The sequence below is a fragment of the Bubalus kerabau genome, chromosome 14, assembly GCF_029407905.1.
Source record: "Bubalus kerabau isolate K-KA32 ecotype Philippines breed swamp buffalo chromosome 14, PCC_UOA_SB_1v2, whole genome shotgun sequence".
Lineage (NCBI taxonomy): Eukaryota > Metazoa > Chordata > Mammalia > Artiodactyla > Bovidae > Bubalus > Bubalus kerabau.
Window position 1 is genome coordinate 23,629,452 of NC_073637.1, and position 22,913 is coordinate 23,652,364.

The 22,913-nt window shown below is 46.0% G+C and overlaps 2 protein-coding genes and 1 long non-coding RNA gene across 3 annotated transcripts; all 3 read left to right on the forward strand.

Annotated features, from left to right (window-relative positions):
• The first annotated feature begins 330 nt into the window (after positions 1-330).
• Positions 331-16,147, forward strand: LOC129627212 (uncharacterized). Its single transcript, XR_008702482.1, has 3 exons — positions 331-517; positions 13,790-13,977; positions 14,359-16,147. It is a non-coding gene; the product is annotated as an uncharacterized LOC129627212 (long non-coding RNA).
• A 232-nt stretch (positions 16,148-16,379) lies between these two features.
• LOC129627213 (ras-related protein Rab-23-like) lies at positions 16,380-19,080 on the forward strand. Its single transcript, XM_055546842.1, has one exon. It carries the CDS (start codon positions 16,476-16,478, stop codon positions 17,187-17,189), a length of 714 nt encoding a protein of 237 aa, XP_055402817.1. The 5' UTR covers positions 16,380-16,475; the 3' UTR covers positions 17,190-19,080.
• A 2,041-nt stretch (positions 19,081-21,121) lies between these two features.
• NPBWR1 (neuropeptides B and W receptor 1) lies at positions 21,122-22,117 on the forward strand. Its single transcript, XM_055545430.1, has one exon. The coding sequence runs from the start codon at positions 21,122-21,124 to the stop codon at positions 22,115-22,117; it is 996 nt and encodes a 331-aa protein (XP_055401405.1).
• The last annotated feature ends 796 nt before the right edge of the window (positions 22,118-22,913 follow it).

Below are 22,913 nucleotides of genomic sequence, written 5' to 3' on the forward strand. Positions count from 1 at the left end.
ACTAGTGGTTAAGAATCCACTTGTCAATTCAGGAGATGTAGGATACTTGGGTTCAATCTCTGGGTCAGGAAGATCCCCTGGAGGAGGGCACGGAAACACACTTCAGTATTCTTGCCTGGGAAATCCCATGGACAGAGGAGCCTGGTGGGCTACAGTCCATGGGGTCGCAAGAGTCAGACACAACTGAGCAACTAAGCATACACACACTTGCCACATATTTGGAGAGTTTCCTGTTATCCATCTCATTGATTCTGTTGTAGTCAGAGAATACATTGTATGGTTTCAATTCTTTTAAATATATTGAGGTCTGTCCCATGGCTCATGGTGTCATCTCATGTTCGTAGATGTTTCATGGATACTTTAAAAGAACGTGTCTTCTTATCTTACAGAGTTGGATTGTGAGCCAGACCAATATTTGCTTTGCAGCAATCCCAACAGTTACTTCATGGCCTCACAAACTGAAGTCCTTGGAAATGTTGGAAAGAAAACTACATATAACACAATCTCTGATTTGGATGTAAGCTGGCTATAAGACATAATCAACTAACATACACATGGGAAATTTTATGAGTATTTTTAATAATTTTATAAGGAATTCATTTAACTTTCAAGCAAATCAAATTTATTTTAAAATGTGGTCCATCTATACAATGGAATATTGCTCAGTCTTAACAAGGAAGAAAATTATTTATTTACTATAAATTTATTTATGGCTGTACTGAGTCTTTATGGCTGTATGTGGGTTTTCTCTAGTTGTGGTGGGTGCATTTCTCATTGTGGTGGCTCCTTTTGTCTTGGAGTATGGACTCTAGAGCCCACAGGCTCAATAGTTGTGGTGAACCAGCTTAGTTGCCCCTCAGCACGTGGGATCGTCCCAGAGCAGGGATCAAACCATATCCCCTGCATTGGTAGACAGATTCTGAATCACTGGACCACCAGGAAAGTCCTCAAACAAATCAAATTTAAAGACAAAAAGCAAAAGGATGCAACTACATGACTCAGAAGGCATATTATCTATTTATATCAGAACTAAAATAAATCCATCAATAATTGTGCATTAAATTCATGCTTAGCACACAGAGAAGAGAAAGAAATATATGTTTGGAAACTCAGATTGAACGAGTAGATTGTTGAATGATGCACAGTAAGTTGACATCCCAAGCTGTTGCCTAGATACAGACAGCACTCTAAATTAATGGTGACTATCTGCCGACAACTCAGAAAACTTAAATAAAAACTGAATCAAACAAATTTAGCCAATTTGAGATTATACCTTCTCCCAAAACATTGGTCACTTGTTTATTAAGACATCAATCCTCTGGCTGTCCTTTCTCCTTCCAGAGAAATTAATCCTCGAAGCAACTCCAGCCTGGTCTCCCACTGCCAGGGACCGCTCGTGTCTACAATGCATGCCCTTTCCTCACTGTTCTTTCTGCAAATTCTACCCATCTTAATGCTCCCTCCCCATGAAAACTTCTGCACCCCCTGTCATCCTGTGATGTCCTCAGATTTGTGGGCTGCTACCTACTCCTCTCATCTCCAGGCACCAGGAGATGCTTCTCACCAGGTGCCCAGGGCTTGCCTCTTGAAGGAAATTCTCTGTTACCTAGTACAGTGATGCTGTGTTTCTCTGACTGTTCTCTGCACTTCTAGGGGGACATGCACCTGGTTCTCATCTTCTCTCAAGGACTATAAGATCTTGGAGAGCAGATCTATTTGTTCTTATATTCATGAACACAGCAGGAAGCACAACTGGGGGAGGAGACTGGTGTGAAACAGATTGAGGGGGGGAACCTGGTTGGTTAGAAGTCTCTCCCAGTAAGACTCATCTGGGTTTGCGGTGAGGAGCTGGGATTTCCAGAAGAGTCCCCTAGACTGTCACCTTGTGTAGACATTCAGTTCACCATGACACTTCCAGCCTTGCAGAGAGCAGGGAGTTTACTAAATATTTCTTACATGAATGAATCCATTGAGGCAAAAAGCACTTGGGTTGCAAACTGCAAGCTTTTCTGTGGTTCATTTTACAGGTGGGAAGCCATAAAATGACATGAGTGATGGGGTGGTTCCAGTCAAGGGGGTGATACCTGCCAGGAAGCTGGCTGGCATGAAGGAAGGACGGCTGAGGACAATGGAGTGGGGGCAGAAGTTGGGGCAGAGGTGGAGTCATACTGATGACCTGGCATTTGCACCAAGGCCAGAGTCTAGCAGGGCAAGTCTAATGGCAGCAAGAAGCAGCAGAAAGCCATTACAATAGACCCAGCCCGAGAATGGGCAGGTAGTTGGAGAGAAGGCAGGAAATTTGAGAAAATCAGCATGTTTTGATAATTGATTAGATATAGATGGGGAGGGGGGACTGACATAAACAATGATCACTTAAAAAAATTACTTCATTGAAGTATAGTTGATTTACAAAGTTGTTCTAATTTCTGCTGTACAGTAAAGTGACTCAGTTACACATATATATGTATTCTTATTCAAATTTTTTCCACTATGCTTTATTAAAAATAGTGAATATACATTGATATATGTATATTCAATATAGATATTGAAAATATGTATATTCAATACACAATATTGAATATATTGTGCTATACTGTAAGAGCTTCTTGTTTATCTATTTTTTCTGGGGGCCACTGTGCAAGGCATGTGGGATCTTAGTTCCTTGATCAAGGGATGGAAGTCCTCTGCACTGGAAGCATGGAGTCTTAACCATTGGGCCACCAAGGAAGACCCTATTCATTATTTTATCTCATATGGAAATATAATTGATTAAGAATGTTTTATTAGTTTCAGGTGCACAGCAAAGTGATTCAGCTATATATAGACATGTATCTATTCTTTTTCAAGTTCTTTCCCTGTTTAGGTTATTACAGAATACTGAGCAAAGTTCTCCACGCTATACAATAGGTCCTTGTTTATCCATTCTTTATATAACTGTTTGCATCTGCTAGTCCCAAACTCCCAATACATTTCTCCCCATCCTTTACCTTGGCAACCGCATGTCTGTTCTCTATGTCTGTGAGTCTAAAACAATGATCATTTACATGGTGGTTTCATTAAGTTAAGAGGAGAAAAAAGGAGCACTTTGATGGGGGCAGATGGTGACAGGTATGGCGGAGTTGGAGAAAGACCTACCTGGACTGAGGCTACAATAGTGTATGCTGCATAAATGGTAGCTGGCTTGAATTAAATGTTAGAGAAGTCAGATGTTCTCTATCTTTTCTTCATGTATGAGTCACTGGAAGCAGTGAAGTGCTGGATGCCAAGGCCAATGTGTGCCCATTAAAATAAGCCCTTTAGAGCAGGTTTTGATCAAATGAGCAACAGGATGATGTGGTGTGATGTGTTTGACATCTTTAAGGTAAATGTATAAGCTTGAATGTAGTCACTTGATGGATCAGAGATGAAGGTTCTGCTTGATACAGGCTCCCTGCCTGCCTCAGGGCTCCTAGACAGCAGGTAGCAGCAGGTAGCCAGTCAAAACCTGTCTGATGAGGGAAGCATATGGTTTTTGACATCCTTGTACAGGGCAGCCAGACCATCATTAAGCTATGGACAATCTCGATTTCCTTTCGGAGCCCCAGAAGACAGACTCATTAACTTTTCAAGAACTTTTCTCTTTTGTAACCTTCAGAGAAATGCCAGCAGTTATAGAAAAGGTGAGCCCACAGACCCAACGATCTGAAGACAGACATGGCACCAAGAGCCTTTGGAGAGATAGAATTTGTTGAAACTTAACATAAGAATTTTAATATATTTCTTTTTAAAACTGAAGTATAGTTGATTCACAATATTATAGTTTTAAGAACACACTGCTTTGATCTTTTGAGAGATTATACTCCATTTAAAGTTATTATAAAATATTGGCTGTATCCCCTGTGCTGTACAATACACCCTTGGGGTTTATTTATTTTATCCCTAGTAGTTTGTGCCTCTTGATCCCCTTCTCCTATCTTGCTCCTAATGCCACTCTTTTCCCCATTGGTAACCCCTAGTTCTTATCCCACAGGGACAAGGGCCCTGAGACTCTGTTTATTTATTTATTTTCATCACTAAGCAGCATATTGGATCTTAGCTCTCCAACCAAGAATCAAACCCCTGCCCCCAGCAGTGAAATCTCAGAGTCTTAACCACTGGACCACCAGGGAAGTCCCTCTTTATTTATTTTATTTTATTGGGGTGTAGTTGTTATGCAATGTTGTGTTAGTTTCAGGTATACAGCAAAGTGATTCAGTTCCACACGTGAAGTGAAAGTGAAGTTGCTCAGTCATGTCCAACTCTTTGTGACCCCATAGACTGTAGCCTATCAGGATCCTCCATCCATGGGATTTTCCAGGCAAGAGTGCTGGAGTGGATTGCCATTTCCTTCTCCAGGGGATCTTCCCCACCCAGGAATCGAACCCGGATCTCCCGCATTGCAGGCAGACACTTTACCATCTGAGCCACCAGGGAAGCCCCCAGTCTACATGACTATATGTATATATACATTCTTTTTTAGATTATTTTCTCATATAAGTTATCACATAATATTTAGCAGTGTTCTCTGTCCTATACAGTAGGTCCTTTTTGGTTATCTACCTTATGTGTGGTAGTGTGCATGTGTGTTCATCCCAAGCTTCTGATTCACCCCTTCCTCTGTTTGTTTATTTATTTATTTTACATTTTATTTACTCATTTTGACTGTGCTGGGTCTTCATTCCTGTGTGGGCTTTTCTCCAGTTGCGGCGAGCACGGGCTACTTTTGCTGCAGTGCCATGGGCTTCTCATCGTGGTGGCTTCTCTTGTTGCAGAGCACAGGCTCTAGGGTGCCTGGGCTTCAGCGGTTGCAGCACGAGGGCTCAGTAGTAGCAGTTCTGGGACTCTAGAGCACACGCTCAGTAGTTGCAGCGCATGGGCTTAGCTGCTCTGGGGCATGTGGCATCTCCCTGAATCAGGGATGGAACCTACATCTCCTGCCTTGGCAGATGGATTCTTTACCACTGAGCCACCAGGGAAGACCTGTTTATTTTAAAACCTATTTTCTCTCTTTTGTTCAGATTAGAAATTTCCTATTTTTCCCTTTTTCCATGTACCGATTCTTTGTCCCCTCCTGTCTGTTGTTGAGCCCATCCACAGAGCTTTTTTTTTTTCCCCCTCAGTTAATATTCAAGTTTAATATAGAAGTGTAAAGTTAGCAAGGCAGTTTTTTGGCTATTGAAAACAATAAAATTATTCCAAAGTTGAATGGTATCAGTTAAGCAGATTTTCTTTTTTAAAAAAAATTCATTCATTTTTTAATTGAAGGATAATTATTTTACAGAATGTTGTTGTTTTTTGTCAAACCTCAGCATGAATCAGCCATACATATACATATGTCCCCTCCCTCTTGAACCTTCCCCTCATCTTCCTTCCCATCCCACCCCTCCAGGTTGATACAGAGCCCCTGTTGGAGTTTCCTGAGACATACAGCAAATTCCCTTTTTCTATCTATTTTACATATGGTAATGTAAGTTTCATGGGGCCGCAAAGAGTTGGACACGACTCAGCGACTGAACTGAACTGAACTGAATGTAAGTTTCAAGTTACTCTTTCCATTCGTCTTACCCTCTCCTCCCCTGTCCCTGTGTCCATAGTCTGTTCTCTATGTCTGTTTCTCCATTGCTGCCCTGCAAATAAATTCTTCAGTGCCATCTTTCTAAATTCCATACATATGCATTCAGTTCAGTTCAGTCGCTCAGTCGTGTCCGACTCTTTTGAGACCCCATGAATCGCAGAACGCCAGGCCTCCCTATCCATCACCAACTCCCAGAGTTCACTCAGACTCATATCCATCGAGTCAGTGATGCCATCCAGCCATCTCATCCTCTGTCGGCCCCTTCTCCTGCCCCCAATCCCTCCCAGCATCAGAGTCTTTTCCAATGACTCAACTCTTCGCATGAGGAGGCCATTAGTATATGATATTTATCTTTCTCTTTCTAACTTACTTCACCCTGCATAATAGACTCTAGGTCCATCCCCTGAGCTTTTAGTTTCCATTATTGTATTTATTTCAGTTCTAAAATTCGCATTGGGCTGCTTTTCTTTGCCGAGGCTTTCTGTTTATCACTTAATTCAAGTGTTTTGTGATTGCTCACGGAACTATTTTTATCCCCGCCGCTTGCATCTTTGCAGGATAATTCTAACACTGCTGTCACTGTGCTGCTGGCTTCGTTTGTTGTCTTTCATTCTTTCAGCCCAGGTCTTCTTGTTCTTGGTGTGACAGGTAATTTTCTATTCAAACCTGGACATTTTTGCCTTCTATTATGAAACTTTGCATCTTAATTAAACTGTATATTTTAACTGTGTGTGTGTGTGTGTGTGTGTGTGTTTTTTCTGGCACTTCTCCAGCAAAACAAGGGGCACAAGCCCATGACACTGCCAGCGGAGGTGGAAGTCCACGCTGACTCCCCAGGGCTTTTGATCTCCTGGTTCCTGGTGGGTGGAGGTGAAAGCCGTCTCCACTGTGGGGTCTGGTGACACTGTGTGGGATCTCCTCACTGCATGTGGTCACAAAAGTCCCTGGTTCTTCCTTCCACTGTGGAGATTTGGGGTGACCATCATAGGTCGGTGCTGGGGGGTGGCTGGGGTCCTCACTTTCCTTTGCTGGTGTGTGTGTGGTGAGATGCAGTGTTTTCTGTGGCATTTGGCTGCAGTATTGTGGCTATTGTCTATAAACTTCTGTCCTTACAGATTATGGTTTTCCTTGTCCTTTGGCTAGAAAGCACAGATTTTTTTGGTGGTGGTAAGACTGTTTGGATCTGCACCCACTGGTGTTTCCAGGTTGCCCGCTCCTTTGGCTCCACAACCAGGCTGAGAGAGGCAAGAAGAAAAGCTGAGGAACTTCCCCATGTCCCTCAGGCAACAGGGTCCCTGGCTGGCCTGCTTGCTCTCTACCCCTTTGAGTTTTCTTTTCTTTATTTTTGGCTGCGTTGGGTCTTTGTTGCTTTCCTCTAGTTGTGGTGAGCAGGGGTTACTCCCTAGTTGCAGCAGGCGGACTTCTCACTGCGGCGGCTTCTCTTGTGGAACGTGGGATCTCGGCACTCTAGCTTCAGCAGTTGTGGTGCATGGGCTTAGTTGCCCCTCGGCATGTGGAATCCTCCTGGACCTGGTGTCAAACCTGTGTTCCCTGAACTGGCAGGTGGATTCTTATCCACTGACCACCAGGGAAGTTGCTGAGGTCTCTTGTATTTGTCTCATACATTGTGTCCAGGGTTTTAGTTGTACTTAGTAGAAATGGAGGGCGACAGTCCATGGGGTCGCTAAGAGTCAGACAACTGAATGACTTCACTTTCACTTTTCACTTTATGCATTGGAGAAGGAAATGGCAACCCACTCCAGTGTTCTTGCCCGGAGAATCCCACAGATGGGGGAGCCTGGTGGGCTGCCGTCTATGGGGTCGCACAGAGTCAGACATGACTGGAGAGACTTAGCAGCAGCAGCAGCAGCAGCAGAAACAGGGGAAAGTACATCTACTGCATGTCAGAATTTCTCCTCCCTGTGGACTCAAGCTCATGACCTACCACGTTGATTAGGATTCAAGTGTCATTTTACGGCTCAACCGGTCACAGGTTCTTGTGGTTCAGACTGGTTTCTTGGTAAAGTGGGCACTGCCCAGACCTCTGTTTAGAATGGAAGGGCTTATTTTCCTGGTAACCTGTAGTGCTGTGGACAGTTGGCCTAGGCATGCATTAGTGGAAGGGAGCCGACTTGCCAAAGTTATGCCCCTTCCTGGGGTAGCCACATCCAGACGGTCTATGCAGGAGTACAAAGCCCTCCACCCCTGCCCCAGGTGGGGACAACTTGACCACATCACACCAGCTTCAGAGCCCCCATAGGCTGGCCACCACTGAGGCTACCTCAGAGCTCAACTTCTCTGTGAGTCCCGTTTTCCTCCCTTCCCTTCCTCCAAGGGGGTTCCAAGGGCTCTGCAAATGCAGTCTGCTTCTCAACGAGCCCCACCTGCAGGTCCCAGCAGGGCAGCCTTCTTTAAATCTCCAGAGACTTTTTTCTATTTGATAGCTCAGTTGGTAAAGAATCCGCCTGCAATGCAGGAGACCCCAGTTTGATTCCTGGGTTGGGAAGATCTGCTGGGGAAGGGATAGGCTACCCACTCCAGTATTCTTGGGCTTCCCTTCTGGTTCAACTGGTAAAAAATTCACCTGCAACGTGGGAGGCCTGGGTTCGATCCCTGGGTTGGGGAGATACCCCTGGAGAAGGGAACGGCTACCCACTCCAGTATTCTGGCCTGGATAATTCCATGGACTACACTTCATGGGGTTGCAAAGAGTCAGACACAACTGAGCAACTTTCACTTCCCAGTCAGTCCTGTTTGCTGGTGACCACACCCTCGGTTCTTCTAGACAGCTGGCCCCAGGCTGGTTTAACTCATTGCTCTCTTTCTCTTTCACCCCCTTGAGCCTCGTGCCCAACTTAAAGGGGGACCTGCACACTGAGTCATTCCTTACAACTTGGAGAACTCAGAGGTTCAGCACTTCAGAGACCCTCTTCCTGCACTGAGGCCAGTTGCAGGATACATTATTTCTTATTTCTTGCCTATTTTCCAAAGTGTTACCTACACGTTTCTTGGTCCTCCTGTTAAGACTCCTCATGCAACTTCTCAAGTTTATTGTGCCTTTTGATTACTGCTGGGCCTGGAACCTGCTCAAAGGTGCATCTCAACAAAAGTCCCTGAGTGGGGTTATGTGGAGTGTGCGCTGACCAAACTTGAGATGTAGACAGCTCCATTTCTTATTTTTAAAGGGTTTCAAGTTAAAAGAATAGACTAATTATAATGGTGACATTCTATTTCTTTAGAATTACGATCTTGTTACAAATTCATGTACCAGAGTTTATATGTTAACTTCATTTTAATTGGAAATAAACTTTAATTATTTAGAACCTTTGCTAGGAAGATCATAAAATATAAATGTAAAAAATTATTTCACATTATGATGATTATAACTGACCCATATCAGAATGTCTGGCACTCATTTAGTATCTACTTATTACATGATCTCCATCCTAAAGGAGATCAGTCCTGGGTGTTCATTGGTAGGACTGATGTTGAAGCTGAAACTCCAATACTTTGACCACCTGATGTGAAGAGCTGACTCATTTGAAAAGACCCTGATGCTGGGAGGGATTGGGGGCAGGAGGAGAAGGGGACGACAGAGGATGAGGTGGTTGGATGGCATCACTGACTCAATGGACATGGGTTTGGGTAGACTCTGGGAGTTGGTGATGGACAGGGAGGCCTGGCGTGCTGTGGTTCATGAGGTCACAGAGTCGGACACGACTGAGCCACTGAACTGAACTGAACTATTACATGAAGGAGTCATTATATGTAATACAAAAGTACATATTCTACCTAAATTAAGTGAGTGAAAAGAGTGAAAAATTAAAGTGCTAGTCATTCGGTCATGTCTGACTCTTTGTGACCCCAGGGACTATAGACTGAGTGCATCTACAAAAGAAAAATTCTTCAGAAAATTAAGCTTCATCAGAGAGTTGAAAATGTGATATTTTAGAGAGGCTGCCTTATTATACCTGCACCTTATTAACGGTTGTCTCTGGACTCATAAGAGAAAAGAAAACAGCTGAGCAAGGAGAGGAGAGAACACAAAGGGTCCCCTGGGTTGCTATGACATCACCCTCTTGGTTTATCACAAACTGACCTGAAGTAACCCGGATACATGATGGTTGCACATCACTAACATACTATCGAGAGTTATGGAGTTATAAATTATTTTTTAAAATCATTTATATACTTATTTATTTTATTTTTGCTGCACTGGGTCTTCACTGCTTTGCGCGGGCTTTCTCTAGTTGCAGTGCTTGGGCTTCTCCTTGCTGCGGCTCCCCTTGTTGTGGAGCGCTGGCTCTAGGTACTCAGGCTTCAGAAGTTGTGGCACGCGGGCTTAGTTGCTTCACAGCATGTGGAATCTTTCCGGACCAGGGATCGAACAGGAGTCACCTACACTGGCAGGTGGATTCTTATCCACTGAACCACCAGGGATGTCCTTGAGTGCTATTAAGAACTGAAAATTTAAGTAAAGTGTTCTCTGGTAAACAAAAGTGTCTGCAGTTTGGAAAAATATTAGGCAAATCAGACAGCTTAATTGGATGTAATTTCAAGGCTTGCTTGCATGACCTTTTTTTTTTTTTTAATACTCAGAATTGTGTTACTTATTTATAAGGGGTCCTGGATATCTTATTTCTTTTCCTGGCCTTCTAAAGCAAAAATCAAAGAAGTGCAGTCTGGGGGAGTAATTAGGAGCAATGGCTGGTCTGATTCTAAGCTCTCCAGCATCTGCCTACCACTTCGTGACCTTCCACCGTGTTGTCTACGCCTAGCCTTCTCACTGAGAGGATGGCAGGCAGTAACAGCACTGAGCTGAGAATTAGACGAGATGACACAGGTGAACCTGGCACTTCACACACCTCCAGTAAACCTAAGTTTCTTACCAGAATGAGTTTTCTGCCATTGTCCTTCCAAACACTCCCACTTTCCTTCGGGCTATCACAGAAAGCGACATCCATCTTGGTTTCAGTCATCAAAACTGTAAGACTTCTTGACCAGTTCCTTCACAAGAGCTAGTCTTGAAACAAGTAGAACTTTACAGGATTCATAGATTCAGCTTCCCTCAGGCATCTTCAGACTTCCCAGGTGATGCTAGTGGTAAAGAACCCCCCTGCCAATGCAGGAGATATAAGAGATGCGGGTTCAATCCCTGGGTCAGGAAGATCCCCTGGAGGAGAGCATGGCAACCCACTCCAGTATTCTTGCCTGGAGAATCTCCATGGACAGAGGAGACAGCCCACGTGCTCGCAAAGAGTCAGATATGACTGAAGCGACTAAGCACACATACATGCAAGGCACCTACAACTTGAGTGGGAGATGTTTTCCCAAGGAAGCCTTGCAAACAGCGTTGGTTTCTCAGAGCTGCTAGTGCAGTGTGGTCTTGGGTATCACGCTGCGGGGCCCAGAGCTCTTCTGGGGACAGCCAAGGTGTGTGTCTTTGATTCTTCAGGCCTGTGCAACACTGGGAAGGTACAGGTCATCTGGGGGAGCCTGCCCAGGAACACGACAGCAGAACTCTTTCAAATCACAGCAAAGAGGGGAAAAGCCCATGTTGTGTAGAGACGTTAAGTCCTGAATAGTAAATTACACATACAGGGTTATTATGCCATCTTACATCTTTTCCAGGTCTCAGTATTATATTCTAGGTACCTTAATAAGAACCTCCAAAATTATCAATATTACCTGTGTTTCTCACATAGGGCCATAAAAGAAAGCAGATGAATGATAATAGCCTTTGGTCTTTTATTAACATCTTGTGACCTTTAAGTTACAGAAACATAAGCCATACATACATTGCCTGCCAGCCAACCTGACAGTCAAGCTGTAAATATGGTCAGTTTTACAGGCAGGCTCGCAAGTTACAAGGCTGGCCAAGCGTAACCACAGAGAAACATGGATAATGAACAACAGCCAGGACCACCTCTGCGTGTGTGCCATGCAGGCAGCACATAACTGGTTTCATCTGAGGTCATCCTTGCTTGCAGTTTCCTCCACCACCCCGAGCAGTTAACTGAAAATCTGAAAACACTTGGATTGAAACATCTCTGAAATATTTGAAATGACAATATCACTTGAGAGGGTTCATGATGAACTCAGTAGCATCCTTCAATACAGTAATTTGAATGTATTGATTCATCTGTTAAACACTTATTGAGCACCTCCTGTGTGCCTGACAGTCAAAACACAGAGATGAAGGCTATGTTCACCTCTTTGAGTGAGCCCTGCAGTCCCAAAGGTCACAGTGCCTGTCATAGCCCATGTGAACATCCTTACATTCAATCATCTTCCGCTGAAAAATCTGCTCCCTAAAGACTAACACGTAAAGTCACCGTGCAATGAGGATGAATCTCTTGTCCTCTGTGATAGAATAGAACCAGAGTGACCAACCTGCAACCAGGTAGCTAGTTGTTCCTCCTGGAGAATTGTTCCCTGTTTGGGTCTAAGGCATTTCTCTCTGCTGTTGGCAGATGAGGCAGCAGAGAGCAAGGTCAGCCTTGGTGAAGAGAAGTGTGTGTTGGCCGAAGCCACAAATAGCATCCTTATCACCATGGATACCTTTCTCTTGTCTGTGAAAAGGTACAGGGGGCTGGGGGAGGATGCTGACTGAATCCACAGAGCGCATCCGTGTGTCCCTGGGTCCTGAGAGCCCCCTAGGCCATGGATGCCCTTGGATGAGTATTCACAGGAGAGTGTGGTGGGTGGGCAGCCTTGAATGGTGCTTCCCGCTGTCCCTGCCTCCAGGCATTCATATCCCTGTGTGATGCCCTCCCATTGAGCATGGGCTGGACTCAAGGTCTTGCTTCCAGGAAATGAAATGTGATCACATGCCACTGAGGTGACAAGAGACTGTCTGGCTCCTCCTGCCCTGACCGTAAGGGCGACCTGTCATGTGATGAAGGGCGGGTCATGGCCACAGCCCATGTGAGGGACTAAGGCTTCCAGTCCCAGAAACTGACTCTTGCCCACAATCACTTTCCCTGGAGGTGGATCCTGTCCAGGAGACAGCAGCTCTGACACCTGGACTGCATCCTCAGCAGATGGTGAAGCAGGGAACCAGCTAAGTCATTACTGGGTTGTTATTTTAATTCACCAAGTTTTGGAGGGTCATTTGCTATAATAGATAGCAACACATATAATTAACACAAACCCCGTTTGAGAGATCTGTCCACAGAGGTACACGGACACCCCAAGCTTCTTTGTCACTAGTCTTCCAATCCTGTCCTTGCTGTATCCCTTACTGACCATTCAGCCAATCCATTAGCTACTATAATGAACTGATGTGGGCTTCCCAGGTGGTGCCAGTAGTAAAGAACCCACCTGCCAATGCAGGAGACATAAGAGACACAGGTTCGATCCTTGAGTCAGGAAGATCCCCTGGAGTAGGGCATGGCAACCCACTGAAGTATTCATGCCTGGAGAATCCTATGGACAGAGGAACCTGGTGGGCTACAGTCCATAGGATCAGAAAGAGTCAGACATGACTAAAGCGACTTAGCACACACACAGGAATTGATATAGGTGGATATTTCCCGTTATCCGTCACACCAGAGAAGGTAGACCAGTTTTCTTTCAAACAACATGAAAGATGGCTGAGATATCAGTTAGGATGAAATTCTGCTGTAATTTCCTGAGAGACTACCATTTGACTGTCCTGTGTGTTATGGTCTTGTAACAAAGAACAAAAAAAGGTCATTTCATCTTTAAGAGGATTACATCTATCAGGATCAGAACTCTTATTCTCTGCTGCTGTAAAGATGGATGTGATTTTCTGAGACCTTTATCAAGTAATTTGCTTTCTGAGGTATTGGGATTAACATCATCAAGGGTTGATCTCTAATAGGCTACTTTCTCTGGTCCCATATTTCGGATGTTGGATGGGAAAGGATCCCTCAAATCTTTATTTTCTCCTTAGGGCTCTGTTCTAATCTCCAGGCTCACTTGTCTCTTGAAAACCACACCAAGAACTTCATCACACATTTAACAAATCCCAAATAGCCCCTTACCTCTGTCTCCCACATTCCACTTCCTTCATCTTCCAGGTCATTCTGGTCAAAGTTTATGTTTCTTTCTCCCTATCATTGGTCAGAGGTGCACCATCCTCCTAGTTTCCTGGAATAGAATGTCAAAATTCTTCTCTCCTCAAGGTATGCAGTTTCATGTCTCATTCTGTTGTTCACGCTCTTTGACCAGGACTGTCCGTATCATCTTATCCTCATCGTATCCTTCAGAGATCAGCTGCAACGCCACCTCCTCAGTGGAGCCTCCCCTGCTTTCCCCTGACTGGGAAGAACAATTCTTCTCATGGACTCCCACCAGACTTTGCCTCAATCCTACTTCACCTTTACTATGGCACTTTATTCTTTGCTGCATTTTCTAAGGTGTGTTCTGAAGAATGCTTATCTCTGGGAAGCACCCACATAAAAAAGTGTTCTCAGGTAACCAGTCTATGGGATTCTGCCTACTGCAGTATGAACTGGCATTCCCGATTAACATTAGTATACTCAGGATTCTGAGAGGACCTGCAGTAAGAAACGTCTTCAGCCTTCACCTCCCGTTCTACCATTTTTCACTTCGGATTTACGATTACCTTGCAGAACTCTTTTGCCTTGTTGATAGCTGCTTTCTCACCATCCTGTTTCTCAGTGTTCTACACATTGTCTTATGCATTAGGATTCCTCGGTGACTGTTGTATGTCATGCATTTTCCACACCCTGAGGCAGACAAATCTCAGATAACATTTTGGTGATATTTTCTTCCAGCCGACTCTGTGAGAACTTGACCCCGGCCATCAGGAAGTAAAGGAAATAAATTATTTAACTACCACCAGAAAGAGCTGACTGAGAAATTAGGACTGCTCGGGGCCACTATTAGTGAGAGAAGAGAGGAAGGTGAATAAACGACATAGCAAGGTTTTAAATGGAACAATTATAAACTCTTGGATGAAAGAAGACATAAAAATTTTAAGATTCACTATTTGAACTAAATATTAGAGCATTTGTTCCATTGGATAAAGTGCTGATGAGTCAGCCTGGTCAGAAAAGCACCCAGCCTCTCCAGGGTGAACACACCAGCCTGGGATAATGCGTGATCGGCCATGAGTTGGCCAGTAAGTGCCTGGTCCCCGTAGGTATCATATTTCGGACTTCAACTCTACTGCTGTGTGAGTTTCTGTGCTACTGACCTGCCTTCCAGTATAATGATGAGGAATTATCCTCTTACTAACATCTTGAACCGGTGTGGTACATCTGTTACAATCAATGAACCGGTATCCATCAATTATTTTAATCAAAGTCCGTAGTTTATAACAGAGTTCGTGCTTTGTCTGTTCCCCCACCCACCCCTCACCACAACTTGATGAATAAACTCGGCGACCACTTTGTGTTGATTGGTTTCCTTCCGTGAAGCCCTCAGGAGTACAATGCGCAGAAATCAGAAAGTGCTGTCATCTGTGTAGTGTCATCAAAGCATTTCATTTTGAAACAGTAATAACCAAGCAGCTCCAAGAAGCTTTATTTAAAAAAAAAATGAACACAGAAAAATGTTGCAACGTATTTTATTACTAGAAATGTCTTCTGGGGAACATCTGGGTAAACAAAGCAGCGTTGTACATACACTTCTGCCCTCAGACTTGAGGCTGCCAGCACCTTCATGGCCCATCTGTCAGTCATAATGATGCTTATGGCACACGGGGTTCCAATATGAAGACACATTAGGAGCAATTTGTGTTTATTATCTTATCTTCATAAGTTGCAAAAGCAAACTGATACGAGTGCTCTTTGAGAAGAAAAGCATTTCCCTCTACTCCTTCTAGGTTCTTATGGCTGGTCCAGGAATTAAACTGTTGTGAGACGGACTGACAGGAGAAACTCAGATTTAATTACATACGCACAGGGCCCCAGTCATATGAGGCCCCAGGGCAAGTCGAGGGTTCCATGGCATCTGAGGGTGGGGGGCAGGTGGGGACTTCAGCAAGGATGATGCAGTTCACATGGAGACGGACAAGCAGGTGTTTGGTGAACAGATGTTTGTGGGGCTTGCAGGGACAATGGGACACAGAGCAGACTCTGGTCTCTAGGCCCCATCCAACTCCCCCACCCCCCGACCCCATGCTCTCTGAGATCTCTGGGGATAGTGCCCTTGTGTGCAAGGACCTTCCCCCTGAGTTCTGTTGGCAGGTAAGGGGCAAGTAAAAAGAAAGACTTTCTATTGCATTAGCTAAGATTTCCAGCACAATATGAAAAAGAGTGGTGAGAAGGAACACTTTTGCTTTGCTCCAATCTAGGGGGAAAGTGTGTATTAGCTTCTCATTATTAGGTGTGATGTTACCTGGAGGGTTTTTTAAGTAAATGTTCCTTCTGCAGGTGATGAAGTTCTTCACTATTCCTGCTGAAAGTTTTATCATAAATGGGGGTTGAACTTGGTCAATTGCTTTTGCCATTTCTATGGATATGATATGTGATTTCTCTTCAAATGGCTGTTGATGTGATAGATTATATGAATGGATTTTTAAATGTTGTAACAAGCTTGTATACCTGGGGTAAATCTCATGTGGTCATGTTGTACAATGTTCTTGACACAATGTTGGATTAAATTTGCTAAGATTTTGTTGAGTCTTTTTCATCTCTGTTCATGAATTTGTTGTTTTCCTTCCTTGTAAGGTCTTTTCTTGGTTTTGGTATCAGGGTAATGTTTCAACAAATGCCAATGAATTGAGATCATATTGAGTTTGGTTTCTGTCCACATGCAGCTAAGCTGGACATCAGTAATTTAAAAGCTAGAAAGTCGGCCCGCTCCCGGCCCTTCCCGGCGAGGTTTGAGAGAGAAGATCTGATCACCTGGAATTAAAGTTGGCACAGAAACCTTTTCAACTCCAAAAATGTTGGGGGAAGATATGGAAGTGGCCATCAAGATGGTGGTTGTAGGGAATGGTGCAGTTGGAAAGTCAAGTATGATTCAGCGGTATTGCAAAGGCATTTTTACAAAAGACTACGAGAAAACCATCGGAGTTGATTTTTTGGAGCGACAAATCCAAGTTAATGACGAAGACGTCAGGCTCATGTTATGGGATACAGCAGGTCAGGAGGAGTCTGATGCGATAACCAAGGCCTACTATCGAGGAGCCCAGGCTTGTGTGCTTGTATTTTCTACCACAGACAGGGAATCTTCTGAAGCCATTTCCAGTTGGAGAGAGAAAGTGGTGGCTGAAGTTGGAGACATACCAACTGCACTCGTACAAAGCAAGATCGATCTCCTGGATGACTCTTGTATAAAGAATGAGGAAGCCGAGGCACTGGCAAAAAAGTTGAAGTTGAGATTCTACAGGACTTCAGTGAAGGAGGACCTGAATGTCAGTGAAGTTTTTAAATATTTGGCTGAAAAATATCTTCAAAAGCTTAAACAACAAATAGCTGAGAATCCAGAATCAATGCATTCAAGTAGTAACAAAATTGGGGTCTTTAGCACGTCTGCTGGGAGTCACTTGGGTCAGAATTCAAGTACCCTCAATGGTGGAGATGTCATCAACCTCAGGCCCAACAGACAGAGGACCAAGAAAAACCGAAATCCTTTCAGCAGCTGTAGCATACCCTAACAGGCCTCAGGGAGGAGGAAATGGAATTACATTGTGCAGTAAGACATGTCCAGCTATCACGGTATGTTACACAATGTTTCGCAGACTTTGCACCTAATTGGCTGTCTGAAAATTGACAGACTTAAACATTATTCTGCAGTGCTTTTCAGAATGGAGCAAGATCTCTGAAAAATTACTGCCCTGTGGACTCATTTTAATTTTTTTACATTAGACGAAGCTTCTCCTGTTATTGAAGGAATGATATAAGAAACATCAAAAACAGGTTTTGCTGAACTTGAAATGCAGAAACACATAAATGAAATGCCTAAATATATTGGTATAGATTTTAATATTAGGGGTCAAGGAAAGATAGCAGGCGTTCTTTTTCTGAAACTGGTCATCTAGCTTTTCTGGGAAATAATATTGACTCTGAATACTTACAAGAATAATATTGAAAGGCGAGCCCTAATATTGCCAGACTGCATTAGTGTGTACTTTATGATGTTAGTTGTGCAATGTCTGTATATGTGGAACATGGAGGTGTGTGCACACAGATCCCTGGTTCTGGAGTAAAGGAAGGTATGTACAGTGTTTAAGGAAACATGGAATCTAACTTGTTCATTCATGAAACCATTTATACACTTATGTGTATGTTCTAAGTTTTAATTTTCAAATGAGAAATTCCAGATATTTTGCAAAATGAGGTTGACTTTAAAAAGTGCTTTGTGCCAAAAATCTCATACCTAATTCTCAGTGCTTTACCAGAATTTATACTGTTGGTAATCTCTTTTAAAAGCAGCTTTCCTCTCTAACAGGGTAGATGAAAGAGGAGTGTAAGTGCGTTAGTGCTGGAGCCCCTCCCAGGTGGGCCTGGTCACGGGATCTTTTCCACGTCCCTGCACGTGGGTGGTGGGCTTGAGCTGGCGGCTGCAGGACCCCTGCCCTGGGCAGCGTGGCCACCCTACACCCGGGGCCTTTTGCTGTTGACAACACAATTCTGAACTTTTAGGATTATACTAGCAATTTTTTTAAACATACAAGAGGTGATTTTCTTTGTCTTAAACCACATTACCGATTTTATAATGCCCTGCAACTCTAAAGCTTCTTTTTGTTTACACATTTTTGTATGTTTTTTTTCAGATTATACTTTTAAAATTTCTATAATCTTCAGTTTGTATAGAACTTTCTCAAGAGCTCTGTCAGCACCAAATACAAAGTAATTGTGGCAGAGCATACATTTTGTGGTTTGGACAGTAGCTTTCCAATGCAGATAAATAATTGCATGAACTGTACTAAAAGTGGTTATCATTCATCAATGACTTGTTTTTAACCCCTTGCAACATATACCTGGTCTTTACAGGATTTAAAAATTTGTAAAAATAACTTTTCTTAGAAAGTGTGTCACATTTTTAATTATTTGTACTAAATGCATAATGTCTTATATATTCCTTTTATATGTTTTCTCTTTTTTTTAAGTCTGCCATCTGCACCACCCTCATCCCCCTGTCCAGATTAATGTGAGAACAGAATAGAATTTTTTAGGACATGTCTTTAAATGGTCAGGAGTGAATGTTTGCTTTTCATAATATTGAAATAATCTGGCATTATCTATTTCAAAGTAATATAAAATCTTTATTTTTATGTCACCAGTTGTCACCACTCCCACTGCTGGCAGTGGGGTAGGTGTTGGGAGAAAACCCTGTTCCTGACGCTGGGTGCCCACTGGCAATTCATCTTCCCTTTTCTACTCTCTGGAAATACAGTCCCTTTAATTTTTGCACAAAATATATTTTTCAGCAAACAGTCTTTATAGCAGAAAAATCATATGATATAAAATGTTGTAGTTCTATTTCACATTAATTAAATGTATGTGGGTAAAAGTTTGTTATTTTTCTATATAAAAAATTTACTCTCTGATAGTTGCAGTTCCCTTGGAAAAAAATAAATAAATAAAAGCTAGAAAGCCTTCAAATGCTTGCAAATGAAGCAGTTATATATGTATATATACACATACATATAGACAGATACATCCACATGCGTTAGGTAGTTGCTCAGTTGTGTGTGACTCTTGGTGACTCAGTGGACTGCAGCCTGCCAGGCTCCTCTGTCCATGGGAATCTCCAGCCAAGAATACTGGTGTGGGTTGCCATTTCCTTCTCCAGGGGATCTTCCCTATCCAGGGATGCATATGTGTGTGTGTGTGTATATATGTGTGTGTGTGTGTGTGTATGTGTGTGTGTGTGTGTTATATGTACACTATCTGTGCTATATATTTTATATTTTTTTCTTTCTCTTAACATCATGTTGTGTTTGCCACATTTTTGCTCATGCATGTAGCCTGACTCTCTTGTCATTTTTTTTTTCACACAAAGCATGAAACTGCAGGGAAATCAAAATTATACAGATTCTAGTAAAAAGAGGACTGAGTGGGTAAGGGAAAGCATTTGTATTTCTGCCCCTTCCAAGCTTCTTCCACTGGCTGCTTCCAGTCTCCTCCTCAGTGTCTCAGGCCCGGTCCTCTACCAAGGCATCACAAAGGACCAAACATGCGTGTTACTCGGGCTCTTGCTCCTGCGAAAGGGAGACTTATCCCAGGGACGCGGCACAGACTCTCATGAGCTGTAATTTGCTGGCTCTCCCAAAGGATGGTGGAGGAAGAAACAGGAATTTAAAAAAAACTTTTAGAAAATGTTTATATTTTTTTGTGTTTCTTAAATGTTTTGTTTACTGCTTTTACTTACTAAAATTGTTGTGAGCATTTTCTGTAGCATTCAATATATTTTTTTATTTTACGGGGCCTCCCAGAGAACTCAGTGGTAAAGAATCCACCTGACAATGCTGGAGACCCAGGTTCCATCCTTGGGTCGGGAAGATCCCCTGGAGGAGAAAATGGCAACCCACTCCAGTATTCTTGCCTGGAGAATCCCATGGACAGAGGAGCCTGGCAGGCTACAGTCATGGGGTCGCACTAAGCCCGCTCGATTTAGCGACTAAACAACAACAAATTGGGGGTAGAGTGTAAAAAAAAACAAAAACAAAAACAAAACACTGGAATGGGAGCCTCGACTGCATTGCTCTCCTTTTAAAACAGACTCTAACTTTGCTTTTCTTTCATTTACGTCTTAACAGAAGAGTTTTTCATTAATTCAAATCGAGTGAGGTCACACTCCTGGAAGGAAGAAAGTGATTCCTTAAGTTTCGGGTAATGCGATTCTAGGTTCGAGCCCTATTCTGCTTGCGGTTGGGCGCTAGGGGCGGCGGTCAGATCTCCAGGGCGCGCGGTCTGGGTTGCACCAGCCCACGGCTTCCAGGCGGGAGGCGGGACCCGCCAAGGCTCCGGCGGACGTCTCTGGGCTCACACCGGGAGGAGGGGAGCAGCCCGCCCGCGCCGCCGCTGCCTCTCCCGCCGGCTCGCGAAGACGCAGACCCGGTCCCCGCATCGGCCGGGTGAGCCAGCTGCTGTCCTTGGGTGCGCTGTTCCCCGGGGCGCACGGAACCTCGTGGGACCCAAGCTGGCCGCTACAGGACTCTCTGGGCTGACTCGGACCTCCGGGGGCGGGGTGGGAGCTCAGGTAGGGAAAGTGGGTTTGTGTTTTTCCTATAAAGGTAAGGACTCTTCTCTCTAGCACTTCCTTGATGTAGCCAACGAGTCAGAGGAAGATTTCAACAGGTGGCCGAGAGCGATCACGTGGGGCAGGTTGGGCGCCGGCCACCCCCTCCCTTAGGAACTGCTCTTCTCCGCAGAGCTGCGCGTGGTCCACAAGCCTCAGTGGTGCCCTCCGTCCATTCCGCCTCGCAGCCCCGGAGTCCGCGGCGCTGTTGCGCTGAGAGGGCGGCGGGAACGGGCCTCCCGTAGAAGGCCGGTGACTAGCTCGGAGCGCGGGTCGGGTCCCCGGGACCGCAGACCCCCGCGGGGCAACGGCGGAGAAGACCGAGTCTCTGTCCTCGCCAGGATGCACAACGCGTCGTACTGGGGGCCGGAGCGCGCCAACACGTCGTGCCCCGCGCCCGCACCCACTCTCGGCTGCCCCAACGCGTCCGGGCCGGCGCCGCCGCTGCCGCCGCCGCTGGCTGTGGCCGTGCCCGTTGTGTACGCGGTGATCTGCGCGGTGGGACTGGCGGGCAACTCGGCGGTGCTGTTCGTGCTCCTGCGGGCGCCGCGCAGGAAGACCGTCACCAACCTGTTCATCCTCAACCTGGCCGTGGCCGACGAGCTTTTCACGCTCGTGCTACCTGTCAACATCGCCGACTTTCTGCTGAGGCGCTGGCCCTTCGGGGAGCTCCTATGCAAGCTCGTCGTGGCCGTCGACCAGTACAACACCTTCTCCAGCCTCTATTTCCTCACGGTCATGAGCGCCGACCGCTACCTGGTGGTGCTGGCCACCGCCGAGTCGCGCCGAGTGGCCGGCCGCACGTACGGCGCCGCGCGCGCGGTGAGCCTGGCCGTCTGGGGGGTCGCGACCCTGGTGGTGCTGCCCTTCGCGGTGTTCGCGCGGCTCGACGAGGAGCAGGGCCGGCGCCAGTGCGTGCTGGTCTTCCCGCAGCCCGAGGCCTTGTGGTGGCGCGCGAGCCGCCTGTACACGCTGGTGCTCGGCTTCGCCATCCCAGTGTCCACCATCTGCGTCCTCTACACCTCGCTGCTGTGCCGGCTGCGCGCCATACGCCTCGACAGCCACGCCAAGGTCCTGGACCGCGCCAAGAAGCGGGTGACCGTCCTGGTGGTGGCCATCCTGGCCGTGTGCCTCCTCTGCTGGACGCCCTACCACCTGAGCACCGTGGTGGCGCTCACCACCGACCTCCCGCAGACGCCGCTGGTCATCGCCGTGTCCTACTTCATCACCAGTCTGAGCTACGCCAACAGCTGCCTCAACCCTTTCCTCTACGCCTTCCTGGACGACAGCTTCCGCCGGAGCCTCCGCCAGCTGCTGGCGTGCCGCACCACCTCCTGAGCCCGATAACGAGGACCCGGCGTTCCGGGTCGCTCAGGGTGGTTCCCGACCCGCGGCGCTCCCGCAACCCCTCTCCCAGCTTGCTAGAGATGCGGATTCTTGGGCCTGTCCCGAGACCTCCGGCCTCGGAAGCTCTGTGGCTGCGCGCGCAATTTGAATTTGCCGAGGCCTCAGGGTGCTGCGGGAGCGCGCGGAGCTTGGGGACCGCTGCGGCTGACAGCGCACAGACGGCTGCCTAATGCCAAAGGGCACCGAGGCAACCCCTGAGCTTGACACGGGAGGGGAGGAAGAGGGTCGTGACGCTGAGACCCACTTTCCGTTCCCCTCTAGCCTCCCGCCCCAGCCGAGCGCAGCCCGGATCTAGGAAGAGCCCTCGGCGCCGTCATGGGAGAAGCCCTTTGCTGCGGGCGCCCTGGCTTCGGCTCCACGCTCGGCTTCTCGAATTTCCAGCAGCGACCGTCTGCGCTGCTCCAGCTGCAGAGCAGCCTGGCACGGGGCCCTGGCGCTTTTCCGCGCGCTCTCGCCGCGGGGGAAGAGGGTCCGGGTGCGCGCGGGCGCTCCCACCTCGCCGAGCTGGAGAGAGGCTGAGGCCGCCCGGGAATTCGCGAGGGACTCAGAGCAGCTCGGGGTGCTGCTCTGAGTGACGGGGCAGGGGATGAATGTGTGCGTGCGTGTGTGTGTATGTGTGTGTGTGTGTGTCAATGTGTGTGTGCGCGCGCCTAGCGGAAGCCGGGGCTTTGGGTGAAGGAGGATGGAAATGGGCTGTGATGTCTACACAGCAGTTATTAATATAAAA